Source organism: Mercenaria mercenaria, chromosome 14 (assembly GCF_021730395.1).
Source record: "Mercenaria mercenaria strain notata chromosome 14, MADL_Memer_1, whole genome shotgun sequence".
In the NCBI taxonomy this organism is placed as follows: domain Eukaryota; kingdom Metazoa; phylum Mollusca; class Bivalvia; order Venerida; family Veneridae; genus Mercenaria; species Mercenaria mercenaria.
The window spans coordinates 39,365,061-39,384,172 of record NC_069374.1 but is presented as its reverse complement, the minus strand read 5'-3'; the positions used below and the strand labels follow the sequence as shown (position 1 = coordinate 39,384,172).

Genomic DNA, 19,112 nt, shown 5'->3' with positions numbered 1-19,112 from the left:
CTGTCCGCTGCGACCCTGACCTTAAATAGTGTGACTTTGAAATCATCAGTAGGGGTCATCTACTCTGCATGTCCAATCCTCATTATGAAGTTTCAACATTCTGGGTCAAATGGTTCTCAAGTTACTGATCAGAAATGGTTTTCATGTCCAGGCCCCTGTTACCCTGACCTTTAACAGAGTGAACACAAAACCAATAGGGGTCATCTGCTCTGCATGTCCAATCATCATATGAAATTTCAACATTCTGGGTCAAGTGGTTCTCAAGTTATTGATCGGAAATGGTTTTCCATTTTCAGGCCCCTGTGACCTTGACCTCTGATGGAGTGACCCCAAAAACAATAGAGGTCGTCTACTCGATAAGCCCTGCCAAACTAATAATGTTTGAAGGTTCTAGGTCAAATGGTTCTCTCCAGTTATTGATTGGAATTGAAGTGTGACGGACGGACAGGGCAAAACAATATGTCTCCCCCAGTGGGGTGGGGATGGGGATGGAAGACATAATTCCTTAACGGTTGGCTGAGTTACAACTCGGACAAGAAATTTGCACAGATGCACTGACACACACATGAAATCCCTTGATAAATGGCAAAGCAGACCAGACCAGACAAGAAACAGACCCTGTTAACCTTTGTCTTCTAAGTGTGACCTTGACCTTGGAGCTAGGGGTCTGGGTCTTGCGCATGACACATCATCTCATTATAGGGAACTTTTATGCCAAATAATTTTAACAAGAGGACCATGATGGTCCTGAATCGCTCACCTCTTCCCACATCACCCAGTTTTGAGTATGACGTCGTTTTTTCTATTATTTGACATAGTGACTTAGTTTTTGAGCTCATGTGACCCAGTTTTGAACTTGACCTAGATATTATCAAGATAAAAATTCTGACCTATTTTCATGAAGATCCATTGAAAAATATGGTCTCTAGAGAGGTCACAAGGTTTTTCTATTATTTGACCTACTGACCTAGTTTTCGAAGGTACGTGACCCTGTTTTAAACTTTACCTAGATATCATCAAGGTGAACATTCTCACTAGTTTTCATGAAGATCTCATGAAAAATATGGCCTCTAGAGAGGTCACAAGGTTTTTATATTTTTATACCTACTGGCCTAGTTTTTGACCGCCCTTGACCCAGTTTCGAAACTGACCTAGATATCATCAAGGTGAACATTCAGATCAATTTTCATGAAGATCCATTGAAAAATATGGCCTCTAGAGAGGTCAAAAGATTTTAATAATTTTAGACCTGCTGACCTAGTTTTTGACCGCAGTTGACACAGTTTCAAACTTGACCTAGATATCATCAAGATGAACATTCAGACCAACTTTCATACAGATCCCATGAAAAGTATGGCCTCTAGAGAGGTCACAAGGTTTTTTTATTGTTTGACCTACTGACCTAGTTTTTTAAGGCACGTGACCCAGTTTCAAACCTGACCTAGATATCATCAAGGTGAACATTCTGACCAATTTTTATGGAGATCCATTCAAAAGTATGGCCTCTAGAGAGGTCACAAGGTTTTTCTATTCTTAGATCTACTGACCTAGTTTTTGACCGCACATGACCCTGTTTTGAACTTGACCTAGATATCATCAAGATGAACATTCAGACCAATTTTCATACAGATCCCACGAAAAATATGGCCTTCAGAGAGGTCACAAGGTTTTTCTATTATTTGACCTACTGACCTAGTTTTTGATGGCACGTGACCCACTTTCGAACTTGACCTAGATATCATCAAGATGAACATTCAGACCATCTTTCATACAGATCCCTTGAAAAATATGGCCTCTAGAGAGGTCACAAGGTTTTTCTATTATTGGACCTACTGACCTAGTTTTTGATGGCATGTGACCCACTTTCGAACTTGACCTAGATATCATCAAGGTGAACATTCTGACCAATTTTCATGAAGATCTCATGAAATATATGGCCTCTAGAGAGGTCACAAGGTTTTTCTATTTTTAGACCTACTGACCTAGTTTTTGACCACACGTGACCCAGTTTTGAACCTGACCTAGATATCATCAAGATGAACATTCAGACCAACTTTCATACAGATCCCATGAAAAATATGACCTTAAGAGAGGTCACAAGGTTTTTCTATTATTTGACCTACTGACCTAGTTTTTGATGGCACTTGACCCACTTTCGAACTTGACCTAGATATCATCAAGATGAACATTCAGACCAACTTTCATACATATCCCATGAAAAATATGGCCTCTAGAGAGGTCATAAGGTTTTTCTATTATTTGACCTACTGACCTAGTTTTTGACGGCACGTGACCCACTTTCGAACATGACCTAGATATCATCAAGATGAACATTCTGACCAAATTTCATACAGATCCCATCAAAAAATATGGCCTTTAGAGAGGTCACAAGGTTTTTCTATTATTTGACCTACTGACCTAGTTTTTGATGGCACGTGACCCAGTTTCGAACTTGACCTAGATATCATCAAGGTGAACATTCTTACCAATTTTCATCAAGGTGAACATTCTGACCAATTTTCATGAAGATCTTGTGATAAATATGGCCTCTAGAGAGGTCACAAGGTTTTTCTATTTTTAGACCTACTGACCTAGTTTTTGAAGGCACGTGACCCAGTTTCGAACTTGACCTAGATATCATCAAGATGAACATTCTGACCAACTTTCATAAAGATCCCATGAAAAATGTGACCTCTAGAGTGGTCACAAGCAAAAGTTTACGGACGGACGGACGGACGACGGACACCGCGCCATCACAAAAGCTCACCTTGTCACTTTGTGACAGGTGAGCTAATAAACAAGAGGACCATGATGGTCCTGAATCGCTCACCTCTTCCCACATGACCCAGTTTTGAGTATGACATCGTTTTTTCTATTATTTGACATAGTGACCTAGTTTCTGAGCTCATGTGACCCAGTTTTGAACTTCACCTAGATATTATCAAGATAAAAATTCTGACAAATTTTCATGAAGATCCATTGAAAAATATGGTCTCTAGAGAGGTCACAAGGTTTTTCTATTATCTGACCTATTGACCTAGTTTTCGAAGGTACGTGACCCTGTTTTGAACTTTATCTAGATATCATCAAGGTGAACATTCTCACTAACTTTCATGAAGATCTCATGAAAAATATGGCCTCTAGAGAGGTCACAAGGTTTTTCTATTTTTATACCTACAGGCCTAGTTTTTGACCGCACGTGACCCAGTTTCGAAACTGACCTAGATATCATCAAGGTAAACATTCAGATCAATTTTCATGAAGATCCATTGAAAAATATGGCCTCTAGAGAGGTCAAAAGATTTTAATAATTTTAGACCTACTGACCTAGTTTTTTACCGCACATGACCCTGTTTCGAACTTGACCTAGATATCATCAAGATGAACATTCAGACCAACTTTCATACAGATCCCATAAAAAGTATGGCCTCTAGAGAGGTCACAAGGTTTTTTTTATTATTTGACCTACTGACCTAGTTTTTTAAGGCACATGACCCAGTTTCAAACTTGACCGAGATATCATCAAGGTGAACATTCTGACCAATTTTTATGGAGATCCATTCACAAGTATGGCCTCTAGAGAGGTCACAAGGTTTTTCTATTTTTAGACCTACTGACCTAGTTTTTGACCGCACATGACCCTGTTTCCAACTTTACCTAGATATCATCAAGATGAACATTCAGACCAATTTTTATACAGATCCCATGAAAACTATGGCCTCTAGAGAGGTCACAAGGTTTTTCTATTATTTGACCTACTGACCTAGTTTTTGATGGCACGTGGCCCAGTTTCGAAACTGACCTAGATATCATCAAGGTGAACGTTCTGACCAATTTTCATAAAGATCTCATGAAATATATGGCCTCTAGAGAGGTCACAAGGTTTTTCTATTTTTAGACCTACTGACCTATTTTTTGACCGCACGTGACCCAGTTTCGAACTTGACCTAGATATCATCAAGGTGAATATCAGACCAACTTTCATACAGATCCCATGAAAAATATGGCTTCTAGAGAGGTCACAAGGTTTTTCTATTATTTGACCTACTGACCTAGTTTTTGACGGCACGTGACCCACTTTCGAACTTGAACTAGATATCATCAAGGTAAACATTCTTCCCAATTTTCATGAAGATCTCATGAAATATATGGCCTCTAGAGAGGTCACAAGGTTTTTCTATTTTTAGACCTACTGACCTAGTTTTTGACTGCACGTGACCCAGTTTCGAACTTGACCTAGATATCATCAAGGTGAACATTCTGACCAATTTTCATGAAGATCTCATGAAATATATGGCCTCTAGAGAGGTCACAAGGTTTTTCTATTCTTAGACCTACTGACCTAGTTTTTGACCGCATGTGACCCAGTTTCGAACTTGACCTAGATATCATCAAGGTGAATATCAGACCAACTTTCATACAGAGCCCATGAAAAATATGGCTTCTAGAGAGGTCACAAGGTTTTTCTATTATTTGACCTACTGACCTAGTTTTTGACGGCACGTGACCCACTTTCGAACCTGAACTAGATATCATCAAGGTAAACATTCTTCCCAATTTTCATGAAGATCTCATGAAATATATGGCCTCTAGAGAGGTCACAAGGTTTTTCTATTTTTAGACCTACTGACCTAGTTTTTGACCGCACGTGACCCAGTTTCGAACTTGACCTAGATATCATCAAGGTGAACGTTCTGACCAATTTTCATGAAGATCTTGTGAAATATATGGCCTCTAGAGAGGTCACAAGGTTTTTCTATTTTTAGACCTACTGACCTAGTTTTTGATGGCACGTGACCCAGTTTCGAACTGGACCTAGATAATATCAAGATGAACATTCTGACCAACTTTCATAAAGATCCCATGAAAAATGTGACCTCTAGAGTGGTCACAAGCAAAAGTTTACGGACGGACGGACGGACGACGGACACCGCGCGATCACAAAAGCTCACCTTGTCACTTTGTGACAGGTGAGCTAAAAACCTTTCATCCCTGGCAGAGTTATAACAATAATATTAAAATCCTTTTAAGGATTGTTTAGATACAGACCGGAAAGGAAATAGCCCTTTTATTTCCAAGTGTGACCTTGACCGTTCAGCTAAGGGTCTGGATTTTGTCTCATCCAGTGGAGTATTTATGCCAACTGATATTCAAATCCTGTTTTGCATGACAAAGTTATAGATCAGACAGGAAAAAAACCCTATTGACCTTTGATCTCCAAGTGTAGGGTCTGGAATTCATGCATGACATGTCGTCTCATCATGGGGAACATTTATGCCAAGTAAAATTGTAATCCCTTGATGGATGACAGAGTTCTGAACCAGACACGAAACAGACCCTGTTAATATGCCATGTTAACAATCAACTGCCAAGTGTGACCTTGACCTTAAAGCTATGGGTCTGAAAGTTGTGCATGACACATTGTCTTATCATGGGGTACACTTGTGCGGAGTATATATAAATATCCCTTTATGGATGGTAGAGTTATGAACCAGACATGAAAAAGCCCTGCTCACCTTTTGACTTCCAATTGTGGCCTTGACCTTTGAGCTACGGGTCTGGACTTTGCATTACAGCTCTGTCATTTTAACGCAGCTTTGTGTGGTAACAAGGCAGTCTAAAAGACAGCTATGTCCCCTGCCGCTGTTATGGTTAGTGGCTCAAACCTTTCACTTTGAGTTGTGACCTTGACCTTGAGCCACCATGGCTGACTCATGGGTTCTGCAAATCGTCTTGATGAGGTGATCCTTTGATCCAAGTTTCACGATTATCCTTCAAGGGGTTTAGGAGATACAGAACAGACATGAAATAGGCTCAAACCTTTGACCTCGAGTTGTGACCTTGACCTTGAGCCAACATGGCTGACTCTTGGGTTATGCACATCGTCATGATGAGGTGATCATTTGGTCCAAATTTCATGATTATCCTTCAAGGGGTTTAGGAGATACAGAGTGGACATGAAATGGAAGGCTCAAACCTTTGACCTTGAGCCAACATGGCTGATTCATGGGTTCTGCACATCATCTTGATGAGAATATCATTTGACTTAAGTTTCATGATTATCCTTCAAGGGGTTTAGGAGATATAGAGCGGACACAAAATAGAAGGCTCAAACTTTTGACCTTGAGTTGTGACCTTGACCTTGAGCCAACATGGCTGACTCATAGGTTCTGCACATCGTCTTGATGAGGTAATCATTTGACCCAAGTTTCATGAAAATCCTTCAAGGACATACAGAGCGGACACAAAATGTTACGGAAGGACGGAAGACGGAAGGAGGGACGGAGACCATTCCTATAACCCACCACCACTCGTGGCAGGGGATTAACAAAATGTTTTGTTGATGCAATGATAACATGTAAAATATATCTACTTACACAGTATAGTTTGATTAAGCTGAATAAGAGGGTCCTGCAAAAATGTCTGTCATTGGGTTCTGCTTAATCTTCAGTGCTATGTTTTATCAAAATTATTTTATTACAAACCTTCAAAGTTTTCCCCCTTTATCGAAACACATGGTTTCTTCAATTTATATCAAATATTTTTTGAGCTAGGCCCCTCACAAACTTTTTTTGGACAGACGGACAGACGCATGGACAAGACCAAATCTATATGTCCCCACCACTCATAGTGGAGGCACAATAACTCTTTGTAGTTTTGTTTTCTCCATGACCTTCTATGTATACAATGATGGGTTGATTCAAAGGGTGATAAATTATCAATCATTTGAGAGATGAAATGGCAAAACAAGGAAATGTTAAAATACATGTGATAAATACTGTTTTCCTCTTCGATACTTTATCATGCCAATACTAAACAAAAATGCATTTGGTATTGAGCACTAGAGTCAAAATAAAACATACTAAACAAGAGGACCATGATGGTCCTGAATCGCTCACCTATCCCCACATGACCCAGTGTTGAACTGAGTATGACGTCGTTATTTCTATTATTTGACATAGTGACCTAGTTTTTGAGCACATGTGACCTAAATATCATCAAGATAAAAAATTCTGACCAACTTTCATGAAGATCCATTGAAAAATATGGCCTCTAGAGAGGTCACAAGCTTTTTCTATTATTTGACCTAATGACCTAGTTTTTGAAGGCACGTGACCCACTTTTAAACCTGACCTAGATATCATCAAGGTGAACATTCTCACCAATTTTCATGAAGATCTCGTGAAAAATATGGCCTCTAGAGAGGTCACAAGGTTTTTCTATTTTTCGACCTACTGACCTAGTTTTTGACCGCACATGACCCAGTTACGAACCTGATCTAGATATCATCAAGTTGAACATTCTCACCAGTTTTCATGAAGATCCATAGAGAAATATGGCCTCTAGAGAGGTCACAAGGTTTTTCTATTTTTAGACCTACTGACCTAGTTTTTGACCCCACATGACCCAGTTTCGAACCTGACCTAGATATCATCAAGGTGAACATTCTGACCAATATTCATGAAGATCTCATGAAAAATATGGCCTCTAGAGAGGTCACAAGGTTTTTTTATTTTTAGATCTACTGACCTAGTTTTTAACCCCACATGACCCAGTTTCGAACTTGATCTAGATATCATCAAGGTGAACATTCTGACCAATTGTCCTGAAGATCCATTGAAAAATATGGCCTCTAGAGAGGTCACAAGGTTTTTCTATTTTTAGACCTACTGACCTAGTTTTTGACCGCACGTGACCCAGTTTTGAACTTGACCTAGATATCATCAAGGTGTACATTCTGACCAATTTTCATGAAGATCCATTGAAAAATATGGCCTCTAGAGAGGTCACAAGGTTTTTCTATTTTTAGACCTACTGACCTAGTTTTTGATCCAACATAACCCAGTATCAAACTTGACCTAGATATCATCAAGGTGAACATTCTGACCAATATTCATGAAGATCTCATGAAAAATATGGCCTCTAGAGAGGTCACAAGGTTTTTCTATTTTTAGATCTACTGACCTAGTTTTTACCCCCACGTGACCCAGTTTCGAACCTGACCTAGATATCATCAAGGTGAACATTCTGACCAATTTTCATGAAGATCCATTGAGAAATATAGCCTCTAGAGAGGTCAAAAGGTTTTTCTATTTTTAGACCTAATGACCTAGTTTTTGACCCCACGTGACCCAGTTTCAAACTTGACCTAGATATCATCAAGGTGAACATTCTGACCAATATTCATGGGGATCTCATGAAAAATATGGCCTCTAGAGAGGTCACAAGGTTTTTCTATTTTTAGACCTACTGACCTAGTTTTTGACCCCACGTGACCCAGTTTCGAACTTGACCTAGATATCATCAAGGTGAACATTCTGACCAATTTTCATGAAGATCTTGTGAAATATATGGCCTCTAGAGAGGTCACAAGGTTTTTCTATTTTTAGACCTACTGACCTAGTTTTTGATGGCACGTGACCCAGTTTCGAACTTGACCTAGATATCATCAAGGTGAACATTCTGACCAACTTTCATAAAGATCCCATGAAAAATGTGACCTCTAGAGTGGTCACAAGCAAAAGTTTAGGGACGCACGCACGAACGCACGCACGCACGGACGGACGGACAACGGACGACGGACGCCACGCGATCACAAAAGCTCACCTTGTCACTTTGTGACAGGTGAGCTAAAAACTTGAGTTAATTTTAGACAGTTCGGTCATTGAAAACGTGAAGTGTCAGAAAGTTCTCGGTGTATATATCGATGAAACTCTGTCTTAGCAATCCCATGTTAGTACCGTGGCCAATAAACTAAACTCAAAAATTGCTATAGAAGAATTGCATTTTTCTTAACAGATGAGATGAAACTATTGTATTACAATGCATATATTATGTCAACCATGGAATATTGTTGCAATGTCTGGGGACTTTGTCACAAATCGGACACTGATAAAATTACATCTTTGCAGAGACGCGCTATAAAAATAATTACGAAATCAAAGTGTAGCAACTTTGATGAAGTATTAAGAAATTCAAAACTTCTATCTTTTGAGAACAGGTGCAAATACCATATTTCGTTATTAGTGTACAAATTGTATATACATTTCAGATTTACTACATTTTGTTCATAATGATCATTACAGTCTGCGCTCAACCGAAAACATGGATCTTTCTATTGTTAAACCTAAAACGAACTACCTGAAACAAACATTTAGCTACAAAGCTGCACACATATGGAATTCACTTCCTTCTTACATTAAACTTCATAATAATAATGTAACTGCTTTCAAGCATGATTTAAAGAATTTTCTCTTGTTACAATAGTTTTTAGCAATTAATTACTTGTAATTACAAGAATTTTGTTGAATTGATGTTACTGTATTCGTTTCCAATAATAATAATATTCATATTATCTTATTATTCAAATCTGGAACTATTTATTATTTTATGGGACAGACTTTCTTTTTTGCACATCTTAATTGTCATGTATAATCTTTGTGACGCATGGTAATTCTTTTAAAACATAGTTATTGTTACATTACGTTTATTTAAGACTTCTTTAATTTGAGATGAGTTTGTCGAGAAAATTTAAGTAATTCTGATATGTGTATTTTTGTATAAATGTTTAATTATAAATTGACTGTATGATTGTGTGTATGTGTGAATGTATATAAGTTGAAGGCCATACTGGAAATAAGTTGTATAATATCTGTATTTGTACACTTAGTATGTAACCTTCAGAAAATAAAGTTATTATTATTATTTATGCAAACACGTGTTGAACTCCATCAATTTCTGTGACACAACTTCAATCAAGTTTTTCTCGAATGACATAACACGGACTTTGGACCCAAAATATCATGGTGTGTCACATACAGCCATGAGACCCAGCCCATACAGTCCAAAACTTTATTCCACAAATATAAACAAGAGATCACAGAGTGATCTTGGCACCCACCATTGAGCCATTTTTGATTGTTCCGAATTTCAAGACTAGCTCAAGGTCAAATTTCATTTCAGTACACATCACTGTGCATGTGGCCCATGCATGTGGTCCAAATTTGAAAGCTGTAGCTTGAGAAATGTGAAAGTAGGTCACTAGGTCAATCTCAAGATCAAAATTCATTTCGGTACACAAAACTATGCACGTGGTCCAAATTTGAAGGCTGTACCTTGAGAAATGTGAAAGTAGGTCACTAGGTCAAAATCAAGGTCAAATTTTATTTCGGAACACAAAACTATGCATGTGGTCCAAATTTGAAGCCTGTACCTTCAAAAATGTGAAAGTAGGTCACTAGGTCAATGTCAAGGTCAAAGTGTTTTTCAGTACACAAAACTATGCATGTGGTCCAAAGTTGAAGGTTGTAGCTTGAGAAATGTGAAAGTAGGTCACTAGGTCAATGTCAAAGTCAAAGTTCTTTTCGGTACACAAAACTATGCATGTGGTCCAAATTTGAAGGCTGTAGCTTGAGAAATGTGAAAGTAGGTCACTAGGTCAAAATCAAGGTCAAATTTCATTTCGGAACACAAAACTATGCATGTGGTCCAAATTTGAAGCCTGTACCTTCAAAAATGTGAAAGTAGGTCACTAGGTCAATATCAAGGTCAAAGTTTTTTCTGGTGCACAAAACTATGCATGTGGTCCAAATTTGAAGGCTGTAGCTACAGAAATGTGAAAGTAGGTCACTAGGTCAAAATCAAGGTCAACTCATGTCAATGTTCATCTTGCCCCTCAAAACTATACATGTGGTCCAAATTTGAACGTTGTAGGTTATTGACAAGAAGATTTTAAAAGCTTTTCCCTATATAAGTCTATATGAACCATGTGACCCCCGGGGGCAGGGCCATATTTGACCCTAGGGGGATAATTTGAACAAACTTGGTAGACAACCACTAGATGATGCTACATAACAAATATCAAAGCCCTAGGCTTTGTGGTTTGGACAAGAAGATTTTCAAAGTTTTTCCCTATATAAGTCTACATAAATCATGTGACCCCCAGGGTGGGGCCATATTTGACCCTAGGGGGATAATTTGAACAATCTTAGTAGAAGACCACTAGATGATGTCACATGCAAAATATCAAAGCCCTAGGCCCTGTGGTTTTGGACAAGAGGTTTTTCGAAGCTTTTCCCTATATAAGTCTATATAAACCATGTGACCTCGGGGTGGGGCCATATTTGACCCCAGGGATATAACTTAAATTCTCTTTGTAGAGGACCACTAGATGATGTTTCATACCAAATATCAAAGCCCTAGGCTCTGTGGTTTTGGACAAGAAGATTTTCAAATTTTTTCCCTATATAAATCTATGTAAATTATAAAAACAAACAAAGGGCCATAACTCACTCAATAATTGTTGAACTAGTCTGATTTTCAGGGGGACACAACTAGAGTATCAATACATCATTCTGACAAAGTTTGGTCAAAATCTCCCCAGTAGTTTCTGAGGAGATGTGATAACGAGAAATTGTTGACGGACGGACGGACGGACCACGGACGCAGAGTGATTTGAATAGCCCACCATCTGATGATGGTGGGCTAACAATGGAAAATAAGTAACTATAACATAAAATATATTGTGGCCATGCAGGAAAAAAAATGATAACAAGCGAATGAAGTATTGCCATGCAATACAAAGTCCCCTACTGAAAGGCAACTAATTTTCTCTACTGCAGTATAACATAATTATCTGCTGTCTGTCAATGATGCATAAAAAATATTGTACTATATATACAATATGTTACAACACAATGTTTGGATTAAATTAGCATATATAAAAATCTCCAGTTGTTGATTAATAGTAACATCTGTAAATATAAAAAGTATTTAATTTCAATTTTGATAACATTTCATTTTGATATTTGAGGGAAAATATGAGAAAAATGAAAGGAATCATCATATTAAAGGGAAGTAATTCTGAAGAAATTACACAAAAATTCTTTTTAATTGGGTAAGTATGACACATGAGTTTATATTAAGATATTTCACAGACCTGACAGGAAAAGATCAATGTTGACATTTGACCTTCAAATGTGACCTAGACCTCTGCACTAGGGGTCTGGGTATAATAATTGCATACAACACATTATCTCATTTTTGGGAACATTTGTGTCAAGTAATATTAAAGTCCCTTAATGGTTGACAGAGTTATGGACCAGACAGGAAAAAACTCTAATGACCTTCGACCTCCAAATGTGACCTTAACCTTTGAGGTCTATGGATTTTGGCAAGACATGTCTCATAATTGGGAACATTTGTGTCAAGTAATATTAAAATTCCTTAATGGATGACAAAGTTATGGACCAGACAGGAAAAAACTTTACTGACGTTTGACCTCTAAGCATAACCTTGACCTTTGAGATTGGGGTCTGGGTGTTGTGCATGATACATCACCTTAATCTGGGGAACATTTGGGCCAAGTAATATGGATTATTGGGTTACAGACCGAACAGGAAAAAAACACTATGACCTTTGAACTCCAGGTGTGACCTTGACTTTTGAGCTAGAGTTCTAGGTGTTATGCATGACACATTGTCTGATTATGGGGAACATTTATGCCAAGTACCACTGTAATCCCTTGGTGGATGAGAAAGTTCTGGGTTGAACACAAAACAGACCCTGTTCATGCCATGTTAACATTTGACTGCCAAGTGTGGCTTTGACCTTTAAGGGGTCTGAAAGTTGTGCATGACACATCATCTTATTATGGGACACATTTGTGCCAAGTAGTATCAAAATCCCTTCATGAATTATTGAGTTACCGACAGGACAGGAAAGAAGCCCTGTTGACCTTTGACCTCCAAATGAGCTAGGGGTCTGGGTCTTGCGCATGACACATCATCTCATCATTGGGAAAATTTGTGCCAAGTAATATTAAAATCCCTTGATGAATGACAGAGTTATAGACCAGACATGAAATTGCAGACTAACAGACGGAATGATGGACAGAAAAGCGCAATTCTATAGTCTCCAAAACTGGTTTTCAACCAGTACGGAACTAATAATCTATATGAATTATCGTAACGTTGCACCTACCGTTAATATATCCATGCCCATTGTCAAGGTCATATGCTGAGGTCATCATCAAGTTACCATGGCAATATATAGCATCTGTCATTCCAAACTCTTCTTTGTGATTGGCTAACTTTTTTACTAGTCCTTTGAAAAAGAATAATTGCCATTTCATAGACTCAAATAATAAGAGGGCCATGACTGCCCTAGATCATTCAACTAGGTTTCAGAACTAAAACAGGCTAGAAAATGTGCAATTTTGGAAGAGGACCATAATATGCTCCAGGTTTAAAGTTTCAGAGGCAGCAGAAGTTGTTTACATAGACTAGTGTGTCAGACGGCAAACAGTTCAAACACTAAGGGGTTTAAAATTGAGTGCAAAAAATATAGAGCAGGCTGTGGGTGTTTTGGAAGGTCTCTTTAGGTGCTTATCTGCATCCAGCAGTTCATGAGAAAAAGTTGTTTTAGGTATTTCTATTTTCAGCTCTAGTAGCACCTAAAAGGGGCCAAGTGTCCCAATTTGAACAAGAGTGCCAGATTGTCACAATATACGCTTGTCATAGCAAATTTCTTTACACTAGCACCTGTATTTGCAAATGGAATTTTAATTCTGTGATTCTGTAGCAATTCTTTTATTTTTCTAAATCCGCAAAAAACTCCTTACCAGGTAGAGACACCATAAAATACACTTAAAATTTGAAAGTAGCATCTATGTTGTACCACAGAAAAGTGGTCTTTGGTTTTCCCTACGGTCAATTATAAAAAAGTTACAATACAAGTTATTTATAGTAACAACTAAGGGAAGTTAATCTTAAAACAAGAGGACCATGATGGTCCTGAATCGCTCACCTCTTCCCACATGACCCAGTTTTGAGTATGACGTCGTTTTTTCTATTATTTGACATAGTGACCTAGTTTTTCAGCTCATGTGACCCAGTTTTGAACTTGACCTAGATATTATCAAGATAAAAATTCTGACCAATTTTCATGAAGATCCATTGAAAAATACGGTCTCTAGAGAGGTCACAAGGTTTTTCTATTATTTGACCTATTGACCTAGTTTTAGAAGGTACGTGACCCTGTTTTGACCTTTATCTAGATATCATCAAGGTGAACATTTTCACTATTGTCATGAAGATCTCATGAAAAACATGGCCTCTAGAGAGGTCACAATGTTTTTCTATCTTTATACCTACTGGCCTACTTTTTGACCGCACATGACCCAGTTTCGAAACTGACCTAGATATCATCAAGGTGAACATTCAGATCAATTTTCATGAAGATCCATTGAAAAATATGGCCTCTAGAGAGGTCAAAAGATTTTAATAATTTTAGACCTACTGACCTAGTTTTTGACCGCAGTTGACACAGTTTCAAACTTGACCTAGATATCATCAAGAGGAACATTCAGACCAACTTTCATACAGATCCCATGAAAAGTATGGCCTCTAGAGAGGTCACAAGGTTTTTTTATTATTTGACCTACTGACCTAGTTTTTTAAGGCACGTGACCCAGTTTCAAACTTGATCTAGATATCATCAAGGTGAACATTCTGACCAATTTTTATGGAGATCCATTCACAAGTATGGCCTCTAGAGGGGTCACAAGGTTTTTCTATTTTTAGACCTACTGACCTAGTTTTTGACCGCACATGACCCTGTTTCGAACTTGACTAGATATCATCAAGATGAACATTCAGACCAATTTTCATACAGATCCCATGAAAAATATGGCCTTTAGAGAGGTCACAAAGTTTTTCCATTATCTGACCTACTGACCTAGTTTTTGACGGCACATGACCCACTTTCGAACTTGACCTAGATATCATCAAGACGAACATTCAGACCAACTTTCATACAGATCCCATGAAAAATATGGCCTCTAGAGAGGTCACAAGGTTTTTCTATTATTTGACCTACTGACCTAGTTTTTGAAGGCACGTGACCCACTTTCGAACTTGACCTAGATATCATCAAGGTGAACATTCTGACCAATTTTCATGAAGATCTCATGAAATATATGGCCTCTAGAGAGGTCACAAACTTTTTCTATTTTTAGACCTACTGACCTAGTTTTTGACCGGACGTGACCCAGTTTCGAACTTGACCTAGATATCATCAAGATGAACATTCAGACCAACTTTCATACAGATCCCATGAAAAATATGGCCTTTAGAGAGGTCACAAGGTTTTTCTATTATTAGACCTACTGACCTAGTTTTTGACGGCACATGACCCAGTTTCGAACTTGATCTAGATATCATCATGGTGAATGTTCTGATCAATTTTCATGAAGATCCCATGAAAAATATGGCCTCTAGAAAGGTCACAAGGTTTTTCTTTTTTTAGACCTACTGACCTAGTTTTTGATGGCACGTGATCCAGTTTCGAGCTTGACCTAGATATCATCAAGGTGAATGTTCTGACCAATTTTCATGAAGATCTTGTGAAATATATGGCCTCTAGAGAGGTCACAAGGTTTTTCTATTTTTAGACCTACTGACCTAGTTTTTTAAGGCACGTGACCCAGTTTCAAACTTGACCTAGATATCATCAAGGTGAACATTCTGAGCAATTTTCATGAAGATCTTGTGAAATATATGGCCTCTAGAGAGGTCACAAGGTTTTTCTATTTTTAGACCTACTGACCTAGTTTTTGATGGCACATGACCCAATTTCGAACTTGACCTAGATATCATCAACATGAACATTCTGACCAATTTTCATAAAGATCCCATGAAATATGTGACCTCTAGAGTGGTCACAAGCAAAAGTTTACGAACGGACGCACGCACAGACGGACGACGGACGACGGACACAGCGCGATCACAAAAGCTCACCTTGTCACTTTGTGACAGGTGAGCTAAAAAAAAAAAATCCCCCCTCCCCACCCCCCACACCACCCCAAATTCTAAGTCTACACAAAAATCCTTACCAGGTAGAGATAGGTCAAAATACACCTCAAAATTGGATGTAACATGCATGTTGTACTACAGAAAAGTGGTCTCGATTTTTCCCTAAGACAAGTAATGAAAAAGTTACAATATAAGCTATTTATAGTAACAACAAAGGGAAGTAATTCTAAACAAGGGACACTCCGTCTCAAGATGGTGTACAATTGTGCCAAGTTACATCAAAATCCCTCCACGCATGAAGAAGAAATGCTCCAGACAAAGTCATTCTTACATCTGACCTTTGGCCTCTGTGACCTTGACCTTAGACCTAGGGACCTGGTTCTTGTGCAAAACACTCCGTCTCATGGCGGTGAATATTTGTGCCAAGTTATATCAAAATCCCTCCATGCATGACGAAGAAATGCTCCGGATAAAGTTTTCATTCTTGTATCCTTTGACCTCTAAGTGTGACCTTCACCTTAAGACCAAGGGACATGGTTCTTGCGCATGACACTCTGTCTCATGATGGTGGACAACTGTGCCAAGTTTCATCAAAATCCCTCCATACATGAAGAAGATATGCTCCGGACAAAGTCTGTGGACACCGCCGGCCCGCCCATCCCGCCTGCCAGGGGCGTTCCCATAATACGTCCCGTTTTTCAAACAGGCGTATAATAAATTGGGAAGAAGATCTTACAATGAAGCTACAGACCAAGTAATGAATATCCATCATGTGGAGATCAATCACAGCGTTTAAAGAAGAAGTTGTTCGAAGGTATTTCTATAGTTAGTCTTAGTGACTCCTAAAATGTCGAAACGCCCCCATTTGAACAAATTTGGGAAAGGTACTTGCAAAGAAGCCCAAGATCAAGTTTGATGAAGATCCATTTAGTGGTTATTGAGAAGAAATTGTTAAAAGGTATTTTTATACGTAGTTGTTGCAGACCCTAAAAGGGTCTGGATCCATCTGAACAAAATTGGGAGAGGACCTTGTAATGAAGAACCATCAAGTGGTTCAGAAGAAAAAGTGTTTTTTTTAATGTACAGTCGAATATCGTTACCTCGATATCGGTTAGCTCGATACTCCGGTTAGCACGATGTTTTCGTCGGTCCCGAATTTTCTCTATATATTTTAATGTTATTTTTATCATTACCTCAATATTATTAGCTCGATATTTTGCTTAGCTCGATGAGATTTTTAAGTCCCTTCAACTTACCTGTACACCTGTACACCTGGTTTCGTCGATATCACAGCTTGTCAAGAAATATCCATGTTTTTTGTAAGGCGTGAAAATCAACCTATTGTTGTCCGGCGATGTATTAATTATAATCAAGTTAGTTTGTGTGTTTGTTTTGTTTGCTACCCAAGTTAAATGTCAGCAAGTTTGCATTTAATTCCCAGTAATTAGTCTTTTAAAACAGCGTGCAAGCGGGCAAGCTGTTTTCCAATATAACAATTAATTTGGACCAACTATATTTCTGTTTGACGGAATAAAAATCTGCCATTTAGGATTGAGTAACAATATGCGTATTTAACTCCGAAAATTTTGTTATCGAAGCACAGTCAAAATGACTACTCAACCAGGAACATTACCGCTGCATTCAGACTTGTTTAGGGAAGGACCCAGTAACCAGCCCGGGGGATAACTAGCAACTCTACCGGGCATGTTGTTAATGGGGAAGGACCTGGTAACCAACCGAATTAAGATATTTTATTTGTCAATAAAATTAAGATCGTATTTATGTTTTATACTATTTCTTTCCTACTGAACCCACTGAAAGAAGCATGGGATATAATGACAATACAGACGTCCTACACAGATACAAAATGTAGTCCCAGATAGTCGATATCGTTAGGTCGAACTTCGGATATGTCGATGCAATTTTTGCAGTCCCTGGAATATCGAGGTAACGGTATTTGACTGTATTTCTAATTTTAGCTCTAGTGGCACCATAAAGTGCCAAACACCCTATTTGAACACTAGACATTTGTCAACAGGACACTGGTACTCCCAACTTTCTGTTACTGTGAATGGTTTCAAGAAATATACAACACAAACATTTAAACACTTTATGTGTATTTTTCACTAAGTCAAGGACCATAACTCTGGTCTGGCTGAGTGAAATCACAAACAGTACACCAGGTGCACAACTTCACCTGCTACATAACAATCCTCTAATGTTTTCTGGACTCTAGGTCAGGTACATCTTGCGAAAAATGGGACACAAACTTATACCTTTAATGAACATTTTTGATTAAGTTGACAGCCATAACTCTGATCTTGCACAGTGGAATCCAATACAAAATTCAGGTGCACCAATTCACATGCTGAATAATATTCCTACAAGGTTTCATGAATCTAGGTGAAATATTTTTATATAAGATATATGCAGAAAGGCTTTTAAGCACTTCATGTGTATTTTCCTCTAAGTAAAGGACAATAACCCTAGTCACATCCTGAATAATATTCCTACATGGTTTCATGACTCTAGGTCAAATATTTTTGAGATATATGCAACACAAACTTTTAGGCACTTTATGTATATTTTTAATGACCATAATTAGTCTTGCCAAGTGAAATCCAAGCAGAACACCAGGTGTACAACTTCACATGATGAATAATATTTCTATCTAGGTAAGGTATGTTTTAAGATTCTTGCGACACAGACTTTTATGCCCTTTTTCTGCACATTTTTTACTAAGTCAAGAGCTATAACTCAGATCTGCCTGAATGAAATCTCAAACAAAACCCCAGGTGCACAAATTCACATGCTAAATACTATTCCTAAAATGTTCATAATCCTAGGTCATAAACTGTTTGAGATACATGCAAAACAACATTCTAAGTCCTTTTTGACTAGACACAAAATTCTAGTCTGGCTGTGTGAAACCCAAATTAAAAGACCATGTACACAACTTCGTAAGATGAAGAAGTCAATTCAGTGAATTTATATCCCTGCCAATTAGGTTGTTTTGTGAATGAGCGGAATATATTTCGAAAGATGTAACAATCAAATGGCAACAACTCTTCAGTTACTGAAGAGATCTTGACAAAGTTTGTGTGTGCATCACTGCCCCATAGTATTTTTATTAAGTTTAATGAAGATCCATCCACAGGTTACTTTGTTATATGGGAATTGATGAGCTTCAAAACAATTAAAGGGCAACTCTTCCTGTTGCGACCAATCAAACAACTGGCAGGCCGAAGGTAAGAAATCATCTTCAAATTAATTATTTTGCTTTACACAGTGTGTGTATTT

At 38.1% G+C, this 19,112-nt stretch overlaps 1 protein-coding gene across 3 annotated transcripts in view; it reads right to left on the bottom strand.

Annotated features, from left to right (window-relative positions):
* Positions 1–19,112, bottom strand: part of LOC123527419 (uncharacterized) — a 176,033-nt gene that overhangs the window by 27,182 nt on the left and 129,739 nt on the right. For 2 of the 3 annotated variants that reach the window (XM_045306860.2, XM_045306859.2), the window contains exon 10: positions 12,982–13,104. The exons of the other annotated variant lie outside the window; for it this stretch is intronic. In XM_045306860.2, coding sequence (XP_045162795.2) covers positions 12,982–13,104 — 123 coding nt within the window. The remainder of the gene's footprint in view (positions 1–12,981; positions 13,105–19,112) is intronic. 3 annotated transcript variants of the gene reach the window in all.